This window comes from Haematobia irritans, chromosome 2 (assembly GCF_050003625.1).
Source record: "Haematobia irritans isolate KBUSLIRL chromosome 2, ASM5000362v1, whole genome shotgun sequence".
Classification (NCBI taxonomy): Eukaryota; Metazoa; Arthropoda; class Insecta; order Diptera; family Muscidae; genus Haematobia; species Haematobia irritans.
Window position 1 is genome coordinate 207,675,696 of NC_134398.1, and position 13,090 is coordinate 207,688,785.

Sequence of the window (13,090 nt, forward strand, 5' to 3'; positions counted from 1 at the left end):
AAGCGAACAAATTTCACAATTTCTTATAAAACAAAAAAAAAGAAACCAGACAAAATCCCAAATTTACTAAAAAGAATCCCTCAAACACCATAACAAAAAAAGTTATCAAACAAACCAAAAAGGAAAAAAGAGAAAATAAATAAATGATGATGATATTTCATATGGAAAAATAAATAACAACAGAAGAAAACACAATAAAAAATTAAAAATATTAAAAAAATACACATATAAAATTGTTTTTGATTTGTTTTAGGAAATGACCGTAGATTAGGTTAGATATAGTGATAGCCTGTTATCGTAGGCTCACTTACGGCGATTTCCATTGGAATAAAAGGTGCAACATTTTTTTCTATAGAAAAAAATTTGTCAAAACTCTATAGTTCTATAGAAAATTTTGTAAAAATTTTATTTCTATAGAGAATTTTGTCAACATTTTATTTCTATAGAAAATTTTGTCAACATTTTATTTCTATAGTAAATTTTGTCAACATTTTATTTCTATAGTAAATTTTGTCAACATTTTATTTCTATAGTAAATTTTGTCAACATTTTATTCCTATAGAAAATTTTTTGTCAAAATTGTATTTCTTTGAAAATTTTATCAAAATTTTGGTTCTAAAGAAAATTTTGTCGAAATTTTAGTTCTATAGAAAATTTTATCAACATTTTATTTCTATAGAAAATTTTGCCAACATTTCATTTCTGTAGAATATATTATCAAAATATTCCTATAGAAAATTTTGTCACATTTGTATTTTTATATAAAATTTTGTTAAAATCTTATTTCTATAAAACATATCGTCAAAAATTTATTTCTATAGAAAATTTTGTCAAAAGTTGATTTCTATAGAAAATTTTGTCAAAATTTTATTTCAATAGAAAATGTTGTCAACATTTTATTTCTCTAGAAAATTTTGTCAAAACTTTATTTCTATAGAAAATCTTGTCAAAATTTTATTTCTATAGAAAATTTTTTCAGCATTTTATTTCTATAGAAAATTTTGTCAAAATTTTATTTTTATAGAAAATTTTGTCAAAATCATACTTCTATAGAAAATTTTGTCAAAACTTTATTTCTATAGAAAATATTGTCAAATTTTTATTTCTATAAAAAATTTTGTCAAGTTTTTATTTCTATAGAAAAATTTTTGTCAAAATTGTATTTCTATAGAAAATTTGGTCAAAATTTTATTTCTATAGAAAATTTTGTTAAATTTTAGTTCTATAGAAAATTTTATCAAAATTTTATTTCTATAGAAAATGTCAAATTTTTATTTCTATAGAAAATTTTGTCAAATTTTTGTTTCAATAGAAAATGTTGTCAACATTTTATTTCTCTAGAAAATTTTGTCAAAATTTTATTTCTATAGAAAATTTTTTCAACATTTTATTTCTATAGAAAATTTTGTCAAAATTTTATTTCTATAGAAAATTTTGTCCAAATCGTACTTCTATAGAAAATGTTGTCAAATTTTTATTTCTATAAAAAAAATTTTCAAGTTTTTATTTCTATAGAAAAATTTTTGTCAAAATTGTATTTCTATGAAAATTTTGTCATGATTTTAGTTCTATAGAAAATTTGGTCAAAATTTTATTTCTATAGAAAATTTTGTAAAAATTTTAGTTCTATAGAAAATTTTGTTAAAATTTTATTTCTATAGAAAATGTCAACATATCGTCAAAATTTTATTTCTATAGAAAATTTTGTCAAAAGTTGTTTTCTATAGAAAATTTTGTCAAAATTTTATTTCAATAGAAAATGTTGTCAACATTTTATTTCTCTAGAAAATTTTGTCAAAATTTTATTTCTATAGAAAATTTTTTCAACATTTTATTTCTATAGAAAATTTTGTCAACATTTTATTTCTATAGAAAATTTTGTCAAAATTATACTTCTATAGAAAATGTTGTCAAATTTTTATTTCTATAAAAAATTTTTTCAAGTTTTTATTTCTATAGAAAAATTTTTGTCAAAATTGTATTTCTATGAAAATTTTGTCATGATTTTAGTTCTATAGAAAATTTGGTCAAAATTTTGTTAAAATTTTATTTCTATAGAAAATTTTGTCAAAAGTTGTTTTCTATAGAAAATTTTGTCAAAATTGTATTTCAATAGAAAATGTTGTCAACATTTTATTTCTCTAGAAAATTTTGTCAAAATTTTATTTCTATAGAAAATTTTTTCAACATTTTATTTCTATAGAAAATTTTGTCAACATTTTATTTCTATAGAAAATTTTGTCAAAATTATACTTCTATAGAAAATGTTGTCAAATTTTTATTTCTATAAAAAATTTTTTCAAGTTTTTATTCCTATAGAAAAATTTTTGTCAAAATTGTATTTCTATGAAAATTTTGTCATGATTTTAGTTCTATAAAAATTTGGTCAAAATTTTATTTCTATAGAAAATTTTGTAAAAATTTTAGTTCTATAGAAAATTTTGTAAAAATTTTATTTCTATAAAAATGTCCAATTTTTATTTTTATAGAAAATTTTGTCAACATTTTATTTCTATAGAAAATTTTGTCAACATTTTATTTCTATAGAAAATTTTGTCAAAATTTTATTTCTATAGAAAAATTTGTCAACATTTTATTTCTATAGAAAAATTTGTCAAATTTTTATTTCTATAAAAAATGTTTTCAAGTTTTTATTTCTATAGAAAATGTTGTCAACATTTTGTTTCTATAGAAAATGTTGTCAACATTTTGTTTCTATAGAAAATGTCTAAATTTTATTCCTATAGAAGAATTTGTCAAAATATTATTTCTATAGAAAATTTTGTCAAAATTTTATTTCTATAGAACGTTTTGTCAAAATTTAATTTCTATAGAAAATTTTTTCAAAATTTTATGTTTTATAGAAAATTTTATTTCTATAGAAAATTTCGTCAGAATTTTGTTTCTAAAGAAAATTTTGTCAAAATTTTATTTCAATAGAAAATTTCGTCAGAATTTTGTTTCTAAAGAAAATTTTGTCAAAATTTTATTTTTAAAGGAAATTTGATCAAAATTTTATTTCTATAGAAAATTTTGTCAAAATTTTATGTTTTATAGCAAATTTTGTCAAATTTTTATTTCTATAGGAAATTTTGGGATTTTTTTTTTTGGTATAGAAGATTTTGCCAACATTTTTATTTCTATAGGAAATTTTGGGATTTTTTTTTTTGGTATAGAAGATTTTGCCAACATTTTCTGCTATAGAAAATGTTGTCAAAATTTTATTTCTATAGAAAATTTCGTCAGAATTTTATTTCTATAGAAAATTTATCAAAATTTTATTTTTGTAGAAAATTTTGTCAAAATTGTATTTCTATAGAAAATTTTGTCAAAATTTTATTTCTAAAGAAAATTTTGTCAAAATTGTATTTCTATAGAAAATTTTGTCAACATTTTATTTCTATAGAAAATTTTGTCAAAATTTTATGTCAAATTTTATCACAGGGCCGACACATTGTAGGGTACCACTCACATCAATCCCCAACCAGAAATTCTGATTGAACAACAAAGTCTGCTGGGAAATAGAAAATAGTCATCCTTCGCTCTAATAGCAAACTTTGTCTAAACTCGGTTTTTGGATGTGTGTGAGTTATCACGCTATAGTAGCTCCTTTTTATTTCGAGAAAATATTCAATTTGGTTATATGTTTCATAAGAGTCATGTTAACTGAGCGTTACTTATGTCAGACTCACTTATTCCTGATTCTGTATTTAGCTCAATAAGGAGGTAGCTCACCCCCCAACAGTCGAGGTTGAACGGAAACTCATAGAGAATCTACTGATCTTCTATAGGCAATTGTCCCACTGTATCTCTTCGTCTCATTGTTTTCCTACTTCAGTTTTGTTCTATTTTAAAGAGTATACCATATATTTTATTTTTAATTTTTGTTTTCTAAAAAAGTTTATGTTTTATTTTTATATAATTTTAATAACAACTTTCAATTTTTTTGCGAAAAATTGCGTTAAATTTAAATTTCTTATAATAAAAACACAGATTAAATTCCAAAATCAAAATTTCTTTCTCTTCATTGTATGGTACGATTTACAGCATCGAAGGCTTCGTTTTTATGATCACTCACATTTGGACGAGCTTCATAGGTGCATATGGTTACACCATGATGATGGGCTTCACTAAATTCGCCACGTAAACCTGGAAAGATATATAAATATTACAAATAAATGGAATATAAAAACCACTTAATTAAAATTTTGGGAGAAATTTGGAAACACAGAAAAAAATTTTTTTTGAGTCAGTCAAGAATTTAATTGATTAAATTAATTCTTAATTGAAATTGCTTCAATCATTGAAATGATGGTATCAATCACTGACGTCAATTACATAATTAGATGTTCCAAATAAAAATTTAATTGTTAAAATTAATTTACGTGATTATCGGTTTGATTACAAAATTAATTGATTCGATCTATGTGATTGATTTTTGTTTTGTTTAGAAAATTATTTGATTTTTAATGTTTCAATTGATTTAAAATCAAGTAAGATTTTATAGAAAAAATATTGGACATATGTACACATAATTTTCTGTGAGAATTCAGCGGCGAAGATGTATATATACAGAAAAAAATATTTTTTGTCTCCAATCACGAAATTAATTGATCCAATAAAATATTAATTGAAAGTTATTTAATAAAAGAAATGATAGTATCAATTACCAACGATAATTAAAAAAATAATCAATCCAATTAAAAAATATCAACACAATTATTTTTGATTGATTTTTGATTTAATTAAACGATTGGTTGAGTCAATTAATTTTTTTATTAAATGTTTTTCAAAATTCAATTAATTGTATTTCGGAAAATTTTGGAAATAATTTTCTCTGTGTGGCTACACTAGATTTATAATCAGTTTTATTTGCCTACATACCAATATAGTAAATTTTAGTATTATCATCACCGAAATTCGAGGGGAAATGTATTGACAAATGATGGACCGATGAAAAAGTAACAACTCTGAAAAGAAAAAAAAAAAACATCGAAATAGGTGAGAGGTAAGGAAAACCTAAATCTTAGGATGTGTTATATTTTACAGTTAATCGGCCATAGTGTGTCCAAAATAATACTTGCGGGGGAAAATTGCAGAAAAATCAAATTTTGATTGCAATAACGGGACTGCTGAAATTTTTACAAAGATTTTTTTTCTGAGAGAAGATTTTCGATACAATGCTGAGCCCCATGCCCTGCAGAAGTCATATTTGAAAATCAGAATTTCTAAAACGCTCTATCCGACAATGGACATATACGAATAATTTTTTTGTTTATAATTTGTTGCAGTTACAAAAAAAAACAAATTTTAATAGCAATAATTTTCCTGATGAAAAACAATTTTTGGCTTTTGCTATCAGATTTTTTTTTGAGTGCACAGAGAAGTTTTTTGATCCATTTTTTCTGAGTTTAAAGAGATTTCTTTTTTTAACGCAAAGGCTAGCTTCAATTCTTAGTAGCACACAATTTTAGACGGATCGGATAAAAAATCATATTTGAAAATAGGAAACGACGGATTATTTTTCATGTTAGCATGATATCAATGCAGCCTAGTCTAATGTCCAATACAATATGGACAGGAAAATTAAGACACGGACATATTGAAATAATTTGTATAGCCTAAACCACATCCTAGCAAACAAATTTGGAAGTTGTTCTAAAGGCACAACTTTAAAAGCACTTCCAAAAATGTCCTCCTAAATATGTTCTTTATTTTAACTACACAGGAAGTTATTTTAATTAATTTTTATAAATCTTTTTTTTTTTATTTATTTTTATTTTTAACGGGTAATTTGAAATTTTTTGTTTCAAATGAGTTAAAAACATAGTAAGAATTAATAAAATTATGTATATTATTTAAATTTTATCGAAAAATTTTCTAAATTCATTCTAGAAAAATTGCGAATTTATGAAAGTTGTGGTTCAGACGAGTGTTCAGTGCAACAGCTGTTGAAATGGTAGACATCCGTCCTATTACAAGCCCATGTTTAATTAATCGCTTCTGTGCCAATTTTGCACCACATCCGTATCCAAAAAGAACATTTTCACAACTTTTTGGCGACGCTTTTATGCAGGGATAGTGATCAGGGTATAATAATTTTGATCGGCCAAAAAAATTTGCCTACCAAAAAGTTGTAGACCCCATAAAATATTTACCGATCGCCTCAGAATCACCTCCTGAGTGGATCTGGCCCATGGTGTCTGTCAGTCCGTCTGTCCATGTATTTGTTGTTCGCAGGATTTCGGTTGCAACTATTAATCGATTTTGATGAAATTTGGTACAGAGTGTTCTTTTGACACAAGGGCGAACGCTATTGAATTTCGAAGCAATCGGATCAAATTTATATATGTATAATCCGATTTCGACAAATTGGATCACATTGCACTTTTTGACTAACCGATCGTCGTCAAATTTGGCACAAAGTAATCTTTTTCATCACACTTTAAGCCTGCAACATTTCATCGAAATCGGTTCAGATTTAGATATAGCTCCCATATATGTATCGCTCGTAAAACTCTTATTTATCAACCGATCATACTCAAATTTGGCTAAATGTAATCTTCTATATCACTAACTGTATGTGCAAAATGTCACTGAAATCGGTTCAGATTTAGATATAGCTCCCATATATATGTGTCGCCCGATTTGGCTAAATTTGGCCATAAAACCCTTATTTATCAACAGATCTTACTCAAAGTTGGTTTACTTTAATTTTCTGTAGTCAGTACTATGTGCAAAAAAATCATGGTAATCGGTTCAGATTTAAATATTGCTCCCCTATATATGTATTGCCCGATTTTCCAAAATTTGGTCATAATAGCCTTATGTATTAACCGATCTTACTCAAATTTAGCACAAAGTAACCATATGTGGTATCAACCAAACCTGCAAAATATCATCCAAATCGGTTCAGATGTAGATATAGCTCCCATATATATGCATCGCTCGATTTTCCAAAATTTGGCCATAAGACTCTTATTTATAAAACAATCTTAGGTTAGGTGGCAGCCCGATGTATCAGGCTCACTTAGACTATTCAGTCCATTGTGATACCACAGTGGTGAACTTCTCTCTTATCACTGAGTGCTGCCCGATTCCATGTTAAGCTCAATGACAAGGGGCCGAGTCTGAACGGCGTTCCACATTGCAGTGAAACCACTTAGAGAAGCTTTGAAACACTCAGCAATGTCATCAGCATTACTAAGGTGGGATAATCATCCATCGCTGAAAAACTTTTTGGTGTTCGGTCGAAGCAGGAATCGAACCCACGACCTTGTGTATGCAAGGTGGGCATGCTAACCATTGTACCACGGTGGCTCCCTATATTAAATATTGAAGTATTAGTCGGTCGTAGTTAGACTTAATTAAATATATTTCCCACGTTTCGCAAATTTGGATTTATTACCCACACTAACTTGCGCGATTTCCTCTTTTTTAATTATGGACTCAATATTAGTGGCATACTAACTCTGTAGATTCAGAATTAACTATAGATCCTAATATCAGACATTTCTCTTTAGATTGTGATAAAACTTCCATAAAAATGTACCCCGTAATTTTCTTAAATATATAAATACGTTTTATCTCCTAACCCTATTTCAATGATACCCAACAAATGCTTAGGTTTTCTAATTCTGTAAGGGTGGTTTAGAGTAGATATAGTCGTAGTAGTAATATTAGCTAAATACTACCTCTGCGGGTGTAAAATCAAGTATAGCTCCTAAGATCTATCATTGCTTTTCAGATTTAGATAGAGCTCTCATAAACATGTGCCCCTTAACTTTCATAAATGTGGAACTAAGCTTTATCTCCCAAACATATTTCAATGATACCCCACAAATGCTTATTCAGTAGGGGGTGGTTTCGGGTACGATATAGTCGGTCCCGCCCGACTTTCTCCTTTACTCACTTGTTTTTGTTTAGAATTTATTGAACACAAATTGATTTTATTTTACTTATAAGGAAACTAATAATGTTAACAAACTTACTTGGGAGAATATTCGATTTCGCCTCTACTATCTCGTGTCAATTCAAATTCTTGATCAGCCTTCGATTGTGCATCGTCAAAAGTCATTTTTGGTCGATTTTTGAACCTAAAAACGAAACCCAAAATAGAAAAAATTGCTATACTAAAGCAATTCAATATCTTACAGTCTCATTTTACTGGGGTGTGTGTCATCATTTGCTCCAGCCACTATAATGCCTTTCAGCTTAATATTACCAGTAAAAGGAATATTAAATAAAAGTTCTTCATCTGCATCGCTTTGAACAAACTGTGGGAGAAGGAAAATTGTAGGAGATGATAACTATGAAATCTTTGTATTTTAAATACTCTCTCTGTTCCAACCTTTGTTACATCCAATCGATCTTCGTATGGTTTAAAAACTTTTTTACCATCTCCATCACGTTCCTCATTTAAACATTCCATATTCTCCATATCGATCTTTTGATATAAACTATACTCAATACCCATTTCAAGGGCTTGATCGACATCGGTAGCTTCATGGCCACAACCATGACCATGGTCGTGTGAATGTCCAGACATTCTACAAAAAGGAAACAAAAAAGAAAAATATTAAAATGGAGGACCATTTCCAATCAGCATTTAACCAGAGTAATATATGCATTTGCATGGGATAAGCTGATTTCTCAAACATTGATACCGATCGTAAAACTCAAAATAAATTTTAGTTAAATATTCATGTTCCTCTATAAAAAAAACGTTAATTTCACGCACTAAGTGTGTAAATATAAACATAGCGAAGTAAAATTTTGTCAAAATTTTATTTCTATAGAAAATTTTGTTAACATTTTATAGGAAATTTGTCAACATTATATAGGAAATTTTGTCAAAATTTTCTATAGAAATAAAATGTTGACAAAATTTTATTTCTATAGATAATTTTGATAAAATTTTATTTAAAAAAAAATTAATTTTTATAGAAAATTTTGCCAAAATTCTATTTCTATAGAAAATTTTACCAAAATTTTATTTCTATAGAAAATTTTGTCAAAATTTTACTTCTATAGAAAACTTTGACAAAATTTTATTTCTATAGAAAATTTTGATAAAATTTGATTAAAAAAAAATTTCCAAAATTTTATTTTTATAGAAAATTTTGTCAAAATTCTATTGTCAAAATTCTATTGTCAAAATTCTATTGTCAACATTTTATTTCTATAGAAAATTTTGTTAAAATTTTATTTCTATAGAAAATTTTGTGAAATATTTATTTCTATAGAAAATTTTGTGAAAATGTTATTTATATAGAAAATTTTTGAGTTTTTTATTTCTATAGAAAATTTTGTCACAAGTTTAGTTCAGTAGAAAATGTCGTCAAAATTTCATTTCTATAGAAAATTGTGTCAAAATGTTATTTCTATATAAAATTTTTACAAAAATTTCTTCCAATACAAAATTTTTGAATAATTTTATATCTTAGCAAAATTTTTTTAAAGTTTATTTCTGTACTATATTTTGGCAAAATTTTATTTCTATAGAAAATTTTGACAAAATTTTATTTCTACAGAAAATTCTGTTAAAATGTTATGCAGAGGAATGCATAAAAACTTAAGAGAGCAAAGAGAAGCAAGACGTAGCGAGAACACAGCTGATATCACTCATCAACGACCACACAGATAAATGCAAACTCAGTAGAAGGGATAGATTAGTATTAAACACAGTGGCGCAGACAAGAAAATATTTAAACGAAAATAAAGACATCATGATTTTAAATGCTGACAAGGGAGGAAAAACAGTTGCAAGGAGAAAAAAGACGAATACCAAATGAAAATGAGGAATATAGTGGGCAATATTTGCACTTACAGATGACGGAAACGAGATCCGACATATCACCTACAGACTAAAAATAATAAATTAGTAGATAAGTTGTATAGTTTAAAACTTATCGACGTATATATCAGTTAAGAACAAATTGACGAATAGGACATCTATAGCCCCGAGGATTTTTGGGCCTTCCTAAAATTCATAAGAATGACACACCACTTAGACCCATTGATCGTCTGTAAATTCCCCTTCATGCAGTCTATCTAAATACGTAGTGGACGTATTGAAGAATTTAACCAAAGACTCTCCATACAACGTAAAAGACGCGATTGAATTCAAGACAAAGATACGTGATATTGAACTTGACGAAGAATAAATATTATATCGTTTGACGTGGTTTATTTATTGCCAAATATTCCTGTTAATTTTGCACTAAATATTATAAATCAAAAATGGACGATTATTGAAGAAAGAATTAACACAAATACCAAAAGACTTATTCATGGATATTTTAACTTTCTGCATAAAGGAATCAAGATACTTTAAATTTTAAGACAAAATTTATGAACAACGCCAAGGGATCTCCAATCTCGCCAATCGTCGCTGACATAATAATGGAAGAATTATTAAGTACAACAATACAACTATTCTAGAAAAGATTATAAAAAGAGGAAGAGATTGAGGAAAAGAGATTGACTTGCGTCATACCAAATGTTGCATTTACCAAAGACAATAAACTTGAGGAAGATAGGAAATTGGCTTGCGTCATACCAAATGTTGCATTTACCATGTTAGTTCCATACATGTTTGTAATTTTTTATTTGTTTTTCGTTTTTATTTTCTAAATGAAAAACTTAATTTTCTTTATGAAACAATGTTAAATTTAAAGCAACAACAAAAAAATTACATTTTCCCCTCTATTAAAATTTATTTCGTGCACTTAATTTCTTTTTATTTGCATTTTAATGCTATGTCAATACTTGTCGTATACGCGTTTGGTTCGAGTATGAAACTAACACGGTAAATGGTTTGATCTCCTCAGTAGCCAATTTCCCATCTTTCTCAAGTTTATTGTCTTTGGCATTTACCAGGTTAGTTTAATACATGTTTATAATCTTTTAGTTTTTCGTTTTTATTTTTTAAATGAAAAATGCAATTTTCTTAATGAAACAATGTTAAATTTTAGGCAACAACAAAAAAAATTACATTTTCCCCTTCATGGAAATTTATTTCGTGCTCTTAATTTCTTTTTATTTGCATTTTAATGCTATGTCAATACTTGTATACGCGTTTGGTTCGAGTATTAAACTAATGTGGTAAATGGTTTGATGTGCTCAGTAGCCAATCTCCCATCTTCCTCTTTTATAATCTTTGATTCTAGAAACCCCAAATTTGATTTGAAATGCTAACGTTGGCAACTCTGGTCAAAACAAAAATAAACCGTAAGTAGTTATTGCTATGCGTCGTCGAAAAAGAGTAAAGGAATTTTATTACAGATTTTTAATAAATTTAAGCAGTGTTATTAGTTTTAAGTGTTTCGATTGGATTAATGCTTCGATTAATGAACAAGTCACTATGTTTTCTACCAACATCGCGTGTACAATAATAAAGTGGTTCGACGGTTCAATAAAAATTGATGCGAAGTAATAAAATCATTCTATGCATATATTGCACACAACAATAAAATCAAAGTATATGAATACATTAGAGGTAAACTAATTGAAATAAATTGTTATTAAATTGAACATTGTTTGCTAAAACTAAATTTCGCACACTCACTTTATGTTTGTTGTTGTTTGACAGAAATGTACTTCTTTATTGTGAATGAAATTCACCACTGTGAATAGTAGTATATCGATTGTTGATACCAAAATCGATTTACCGGCAAAATATTTTGATAAGATACCCCATAGGAACTGTCAAAACATTGCGGATAACAAGGAGATTCATATGAAACTACTAATACTACGTTCGCACTAGACACGAAATCCTCGTAAACGAGGATTTTGACCGAAATCCTCCTAGATCTCAGTAGATTTGCAATAGGCAAATATCAGATGGCAATTTTCCTTGTAGATGAATGTGTGTGTGCGTGTACACATACGGGTTTGTGTTTGTATTGATATATTTACAAACACCCTGCCAACATTTTTTGAATTTGGGGGCGCTTCTGAGAATCCCCACTACGTCGAAAACAATCATATACGACATCAAAAACTCGTCGGAAAAGCGAGAAGTTGTACCACGCCAAGTTACTACGAAAAAGTTTCTCATCAGTGCAATTATTAGGTGTCTATTTAGATCAATTTCAAAGGACGCCAATAAGAACCCCTGCAAACTATCAGAAAAAGTGCATTTTAAGGTAATTGTAGAAGAATCATTGTAGTCAAGTAAAACACGATTGTGTAGATGTTTATTGATTTGATTAAACATTTATAATTTCTTATAAATATAACATTTTTCGGTTTATCTCATCACATTTAACATAAGTTTTTGCATTAATAAAAGAAAGATGTTGAGTTTTAAGTAGAAAGTTACATTTTGCAGCGTCTATCAGCCAGTTTGTTAATTTTCGATGGAGACAGCGTGCCTGGAAAAATATTTGAAAAACGATCACTTTATTCTATTTGGAAAGTCGAAAATTGTTCACCATATACCTTTCACAATTTTAAGCGTAATATCTATGTTTTCAGAACTTTATTTTCGTTTTTGTTTAAATAAAATATAACAAGCTGGTTGCGCTTGGCGTTTCACAAAAAATAAAATGGCTCTTCTAACAGTAGTGATGGCAAAATACTTTCATGTACATTTTGTACTTTTTGATATGCTTCCCCCATCACAGTTCGCGATGGTTGTGGTGACATTTACGAGTCTGTGGTAGCGATGAGGATGAAATGGAACTTTGAAATGCTGGCAGGGCAGCTGTTAAACCGTCAAATCTACGAAATCTCGTTATTTTGCCAGTCCGAACACTCAAGATTTGTAAAGAGATTTTGGTTCTAAATAGCGAGATTTCGTGTCTAGTGCGAAGGTAGTATAACACTTTTATTAGATGACGTTACAATTTAAAATGAATGGAGTATTTACACCAAGGTTAGGTTAAAGTGGCAGCCCGATTAAGTTTAATGCTCACTTAGACTATTCGGTCCATTGTGATAATTATACCAACGCCGAAACGCATTTCAATGGTATTTTCTTTCGCATTATGGATATATTTTGAAATAATTAAACTCCATCCAGTAAATATCTTTAAAATTTGTATACAGTACATTCGCGATAACGTGAACACGCTTTTTCTTA

The 13,090-nt window shown here is 27.5% G+C and overlaps 1 protein-coding gene and 1 long non-coding RNA gene across 6 annotated transcripts; both read right to left on the reverse strand.

Moving 5' to 3' along the window:
• Positions 1-3,869: 3,869 nt before the first annotated feature.
• On the reverse strand, positions 3,870-11,634 carry LOC142227029 (PITH domain-containing protein GA19395). Of its 5 annotated transcripts, none has more exons than XM_075297343.1 (6): positions 11,570-11,634; positions 8,351-8,549; positions 8,155-8,276; positions 7,992-8,096; positions 4,885-4,970; positions 3,870-4,149 (listed from the first exon to the last, which is right to left on the reverse strand). In XM_075297343.1, the coding sequence occupies exons 2-6, from the start codon at positions 8,546-8,548 to the stop codon at positions 4,025-4,027; spliced, it is 636 nt and encodes a 211-aa protein (XP_075153458.1). In that variant the 5' UTR covers position 8,549; positions 11,570-11,634; the 3' UTR covers positions 3,870-4,024. The 5 variants fall into 5 exon arrangements, with proteins under 5 accessions (XP_075153458.1, XP_075153456.1, XP_075153460.1 ...); XM_075297341.1 differs by lacking the exon at positions 11,570-11,634 and adding an exon at positions 11,285-11,418; XM_075297345.1 differs by lacking the exon at positions 11,570-11,634 and adding an exon at positions 11,381-11,399.
• A 536-nt stretch (positions 11,635-12,170) lies between these two features.
• LOC142224995 (uncharacterized) lies at positions 12,171-12,537 on the reverse strand. The gene is made up of 2 exons (XR_012719208.1): positions 12,448-12,537; positions 12,171-12,380 (listed from the first exon to the last, which is right to left on the reverse strand). It is a non-coding gene; the product is annotated as an uncharacterized LOC142224995 (long non-coding RNA).
• Positions 12,538-13,090: the final 553 nt, after the last annotated feature.

Coding starts and splice junctions, on each gene's coding strand:
- LOC142227029 (XM_075297341.1), bottom strand. CDS start 11,382: ATGTTGGTAGAAAACATAGTGACTTGTTCATTAATCGAAGCATTAATC. Junction 8,277..8,350: donor ATCGATTGGATGTAACAAAG/GTTGGAACAGAG, acceptor CTTCTCCCACAG/TTTGTTCAAAGCGATGCAGA. Junction 4,971..7,991: donor GAAATCGAATATTCTCCCAA/GTAAGTTTGTTA, acceptor TTTTCTTTTCAG/AGTTGTTACTTTTTCATCGG.